At 45.0% G+C, this 6,170-nt stretch overlaps 1 protein-coding gene across 1 annotated transcript; it reads right to left on the reverse strand.

The window, feature by feature from the left end:
• Positions 1–200: 200 nt before the first annotated feature.
• LOC138150953 (vasopressin-neurophysin 2-like) lies at positions 201–5,871 on the reverse strand. Its single transcript, XM_069074358.1, has 3 exons — positions 5,646–5,871; positions 3,631–3,832; positions 201–439 (listed from the first exon to the last, which is right to left on the reverse strand). Exons 1-3 carry the CDS (start codon positions 5,763–5,765, stop codon positions 258–260), a joined length of 504 nt encoding a protein of 167 aa, XP_068930459.1. The 5' UTR covers positions 5,766–5,871; the 3' UTR covers positions 201–257.
• Positions 5,872–6,170: the final 299 nt, after the last annotated feature.

Below are 6,170 nucleotides of genomic sequence, written 5' to 3' on the forward strand. Positions count from 1 at the left end.
GGCTAAGGGACTTTTAGGTGTTTAGCAAATGCTTGTTAATAGACTGAGCAGAAATACAGCCGAGATTCCGCCCAAAGACCTACAATGAAGGAAAAACCTCTACTTCCAAAGAACTTCCCTGCTACCTCACCCTGCCCCCCATTAAAAAGTGAAGCCAAGAGAGCAAGGCAACTTAAGACTTTTATTTTCTAAAAACACTGGGAGGGGGGCCAAAGGTGGCATGCTGGAGAGAGGGGAGCTCCTCCTCAGGGGAATCATCAGTAGACAGCTTCCTCTTTGGAAGGCTGCAGTTCTTCCATGTTCTGGCCCCCCATCACTTGATGCAGCAGGAAGGCACTGGCCGGCCCATCCAGCTGGGTCCAGCTGTTCTTCTCACTGGCCTTTGCCCTCCTCTGGTTGCCAGTCTCCTCCCAGCAGGCTGGCTCCATCATACAACTCTCTGTGAGAACAGCAAAGGAAAAAGCTCAGAACATGGAGTTACATGATGTTGGGCCACAGCAAGAAGCTGCATAGTTAGAAACTGGGGAAATGAAGTAGGTCTAAGAGGCTGCAATATTTTCCTGAATTAGTACAGGATATGTGAGGTGGTTTGGTGGCCAGAAGCAAGAAGACAAAGAAGGTGGCTGGGGGGAATGAAGGACTCTCTCCTTGTCTGTTAGGAACAGTTGTTCCAGAGGTGAGACCTACGGAAATGACCCTAATTCCCAGTGACCACCCCAGGGTGAATGAGTCCCTGGAATCACCTTTAGCCCCACTTGAAGGTGGATTGACTTATCCAGGGTGTGTTCAGGACTCAAAACATTGCTTCAAGCACCTTTCCTTCCCTTCAGTTCAACATTTCACATTCCACATTCCACAAACCAATTAAAAGCCTCCATTGTTCAGAGCCCTGTAATGGCCACTGGGGAAGATACAATATTTAGATAACATAAGATCCCTGCCTCATGTAACTTATGGTTTAGTAGTGTTGAGGAGAAGCAGGAGGTTAATAAAGATATCCCCGCTCATACCTGACAGCATATTTCTCCCTCGAGTTGGGTATGTCTTTTTTGAGATTCAATGTTATATAATGGAAAGAGTTCTGATTTGGGAGTCAGCTAAGATGTGGGTTCAATTCCTACAATTGACACTAGTTATGTGGCTCTGGGGAAGTCACTAAATTCATTTTGGTTTCTATGTACTCACCTGTAAAATGGGGTTAGCAAGACCTCTATTACCAAACTCCCAGGGCCATTGTGAGACTCAAATAAGGTAGTATATGTAAGTGCTATGTAAATGTCAGTGATTATAATAGTTCTGCACCACACTAGTGCATGTGGGCACAGCCACACCCACACACTGCCCCCCTCTGAGGGCGTTCCTCAAATGTCTAAAATACAATGACTGAAATACAAAGGTCATTTGGTTCCACCATCTACAAACAAAGACACTCCATGTTTTCAGGCTTTACTGTCCCTTGACAATAACTACTATTGTTAGTACAATAACTACAAGATCAGGCTTAAGCTTTTTTTTTGGGTGGGGGCATCTCAGGTGACTTCTGTCCTTGACCACTCTCCTTGTTTCCTGAGGATGGGGAAATCACCTTCTGGGAAACTAAGTCTGCATTGTCTTCTCAATTGTATTCAATAGAGATATATATGAATGGCCATCCAATCAATATTTGTAGCAGAAGGAAGTTCTGCCTTAGCCAGTACCAAACTTCTGTGGCCTCTGGTTCCCTGCCTCCATACTTTTTTCCCAGTAGGATTGTTCTGTGCTCAGTTCTGTTGCTCAGTCACTTTCTTTCTGATAGGCCCTTGCCTTCTAGTCTGAGTGGCTGGCCAGGTTCTCTTGCTTTGTTTCTGTGCTCCATACTCAAGGAGCTGTTCTGGAGTTATTTAGGTTCTACCTTCCTGAGTTGGATCAGTCTTTGTAAACCCAGTCCATGCCTCTGTTTCCTTCTTTTTAGCAACTGCTCATAGTTAAGGGGCTTATCTTCTCTCTGAACAGCCATTAGACTATATCCAACAGTATATGATGGATATCAAAAGTGAAAAGTCAAAAGCTCTGCCCACTCGTTCCAGCCTGACCCTTTCTGTTTTCTTGTGTAACCCACCTCTTTCTATAAGCCCTGGTAGTAGATCACCCACCCATATTACCATATTTTTTTTCCTTTTGTAATGGATGGTACCTACTAAATGAGTAGTCCCCCACCCATTCATCCTGCCCCCACACACAAAGGACCATCCTAATTACCTTTAAAAATCTACATCCCTCTCAATATGATTTCAGAATTGTCCTTCATACCACACACACATTTTTTTGCTTTCCCTTGCTATGTCCTTTCATGATTTCCATCAGACTACCTCCCCCTCCCCCTTCCTTTTTTACTTTATTTACCATCCTGGGTGCTTGACAATACCATAGCGTTACAGTTGCATAATCAATTCAAACTTCTACCTAGCCTATGCTATGAAGTTTTACCCAGTAAAGTGAATAGAAGACTTAGGTTAAAATGATCATAAGGATACAGGTCCTTTTCTGAGCACTCTAATCTGGGCCTGTGACTTCCCTCTGCAGTGGGAGATCTAAGTCCATGCTGTCTGGAGAGAAAGACTCTTTTCCCAACATAAGCAAATTTTTAGCTTGTCCATTGGTAAGCCCTCTCTTCCTGCTTGAGTTTCTGATTTTACGAAATCTGATTCTGCTCTTCTAAAGGGACGGGGATATGGTGATCCATCTTCAGGTACTATTTCCTTCTGCCACCACTTGAGAAATTTTTGAATAAGCTGATAACACACACACACACACACACACACACATGAGAGAGAGATGGAAAACCCTGCTGCAATTTGTTACTGAACATCTTCCCAAATCTTTTATAGCTCATTTTGACATTTGTTTGTTTTTATTTTTAGACTCAGGATCTACTCCTAGAAATCAAAGATCTCTATACATTGCTTCATACCATTGTTCTAAAGGTTTGGCCTCTGTTTTGATCAATTTTTAGTTAAATTGGTACTTAGCAAATCAATAATACAAGAGGAAACAAGCAAGCATGCAGGACCAGGGAACAAATTTTCAAAAAACCAAAAAATTAAACAGCTACAAAAATATAGATAATTATAATTAAACAGTGCACAACATCAATTTTTTTTTACTAGACTTCAGATTTCATTGTCATAGGGAGCTGTCAGTGAGGAACTTCTCCAAATGCAGATGGGCACTTGCAGTGTAATTTATAATCTTAGAAAACTTCCTGGACCACTGAGAAGGTAAATGACTTGTCCAGGGTCACACAGCTACTACGTATCAGGGTAAAGCTTGGAGCCAAGTCTTCCTGTATCTGAGGCCAGCTCTCTATCTACTATGATACTCTAACAATTAGCATATAAAAAGACAAGTAAAATTAATTCATTCAATGCTACATGCAAGTAAGCAACAATATTATCATTTATGAAATGAGCAGCAATATTTAAAAATCGACTAGAAGGATTTTTTTCTAAAGATTCTTCCCCCTCCCATCCTAAGATAAAAATTGAGCTAAAAAGGGAAATAATTTTCATCTCAAAAAACTAAGAAACTTTAAAAAAATTCTCAGGATGAGCAGACAACTGGACTGTGTGTGTGTATATATATATATATTACCAGCATTGCAGCAAATCCCAGCAGCAGCACAGTGTCCTCCATTGCCGCAGGGTTTCTGGCCAGACTGGCAGGGGGAGGGCAGGTAGCTCTCTTCCAGGCACCTCAGACTCTCGGCTGTGCCCATGTAGCAGCCTAACTCATCTCCACAGCAGATGCTGGGCCCAAAGCAACGTCCTTTGCTCCTAGGACCGCAGGTGAGACACTGCAGAGAGAAGCAAGGCTTAGGGTGAGCAGATACACAGTCTTTATTGTGTATGTCCATTTCCCCCCACTTTTGTACATTTCATCTTCCCTTTCCCTGGATTCTTCCCCCCCTTCTCTCCTCCCTTCCTTTGCATTTCCTTTAATGCCCTGCCATACTCCCACTTCCTCTGTCTCCTCCTATCTTCCTTTTCCTCTCCTCTCCTTCCTTCTTCTTTCTTTCTCCTCTCCTCCTCCTCCTCCTCTTTGCTCACACCCCCACATTCTTTTCCTCTATCTGCCTATCTAGTCTTTCTTCTTTTCTTCTCTTCTGTCCTCCTCTTTCCTCTTCCCCTCCCCCTGTTCTCTTCAGCTGTCTCCCAAGAACTCTGCCTAACCCACGTAGGACTACTCCTTCCTTAAAAGAGCTGCCTGCCAGAATTCAAGTTTGGGGATCTGTGTTTTCCTCTCCCAATCTATTCGCCCACCTATCTGCATTCTACTCAGGCAAGCCTGTCTTTCCCAGCCTTTCTTTCTAACCTAGGATGCAGTTACTCGACCACTTCTTTTCTGACCCTGCAACCCTCTCAGCTCACTGGAAACTGGACCTGGGCTTTCCCACCTTGATGAAAACCAGATTTTCTCCAGCTCCTCTGAAAACTGAATAGAAGGGAAGAGATGAGAAACGCAGTAGGTGGTAATTAAGTAAGGTGTCTAGTGGAGGGTGAGGTGTCAGTCACTCTAGCTTGTCTGCACCGGTACCCTCACAATACTAAAAGACCTCAAGAAAAAAGTCTACCATTTTAGGGCTATGAGCTATCTATTGCAATGGACAAGGAGTATGGAGGGGCTGTGATCTGCATTGTTGAAGAGTGTCCTCCCATCAAGGAGATCACAGATTCCTTGAAGAAAATCCAACAGAACTTTGTGGAAGGGGGCAAAAGTGACACTGAGTGTTGCTACTGCTTTTTTTCTGGAGAGCCCTAAGACCTTCTCACTCCACTTCTTTGCCCATCGTGTGGCTCAGGTACTGACTTCTGGGTTTAAAATGGAGACTGAAAATCCTATCTTTGGTGAACTGAAAGACCTACCCCATCAGAGACAGAGAGTGTCTGAAAAGTCAGCCAACCCCATTCTCTCATTAGGGCTGGACCCTTCAGAGATGGCACCCTTGGGTTCCAGGAAGTCTGTTCTATTCTAGCATAGCAGAGGAGCTCCCCCCCCCAGGCAGCCTCTGCCTTCTTATGCCTCCTTTCTCTCTCTCAATCCCTCAGTGTATCCTGATTCTTCTTAATTCTTTCCCTGCTTCCTTTTGCCTCTCCCCTTTTCTCTCCATGCATTCTTTCTAGCATATGATAGCACTCAATGTCCCTCTCTCTGCTTCATGCTCCCTTCTCTCCCTGCCTCACTCTGCCTCTCTGCCCCATCTCCCTTTCTTTGCCCTCACTTCCTCTTTCTGCCTATCTCACATGACTTTCTTGCTCCCTTCTCTGCATTTTTCTTCTTCCCCAATTGCCTTTCTGACTTCTTTACTTGCATCACTTTGCCTTCCTCTCCAGATTTATGTTCCTCCCTTCTTTCCTATTTTTTCTTCTCCAGTCTCTTTTCTCAAATACCCTCTCTTTGACCTCCCTTAATCTTTGCCTTACCATGCATCCTGTTTTTTATGAGCCCCTCCCCACACCAGACAAACTGCCCTAGGAATGCTGGATGGACCATTCAAGCCCATGGTTCCCCTCTCCTCCCACCACCCAAGCTGGTGGCTCCCCAAGTGAAGTCCCAGAAATGCCATTTCATGCCACTCACAGGAAGAACCCTGACCTAGTCAACCATACCTGTCTCATCTCTGTGTCAAACACAGAGCGCTTGCCTCCCTTTGGACAGTTCTGGAAGTAGCAGGCAGAGGTGAAAGTGAGAAGGCAGAGGAAGCAGGTCAGCAGCCTGGCATCCAGCATCTTGGCAGCAGGTCTGGAGGCTGGGCTCTGGCTGGGGTTGCTTTGTTGAACTGAGCTGTCCCTGGTACTTGGGTTTAGGGCGCTCAGCTGCTTATTTATACCCTGACAATATCCCCTTGGAGACTGCCACGATGAAGCAGCCTCTTTTCTCTCCCTCCCCGTTCCCCCTCCTGCAGCTCCCAAGAGTCTCTCCATGAACCCTAAACAGGAAGAGAATTCAATCCTGGTGATTCAAGGCTCAGGCTTGGGACCTGCCTGCCTGTGTCTGTGGCCTGTGGACATGTGTGCACCTGTGTATGTGTCTATGCAGGTGCTCAGATGTTTGCTAATGTTGGAGCTTCTGTTGGACTCAGGTCTCTCCATTGACCTTTGGGTATGTCATTCACTACTGCAGGAGCAGAATTG

Source organism: Petaurus breviceps, unplaced genomic scaffold (assembly GCF_028583685.1).
Source record: "Petaurus breviceps papuanus isolate PSGF00001 unplaced genomic scaffold, PetGlider_PUasm1.0 140, whole genome shotgun sequence".
Taxonomy (NCBI): Eukaryota; Metazoa; Chordata; class Mammalia; order Diprotodontia; family Petauridae; genus Petaurus; species Petaurus breviceps.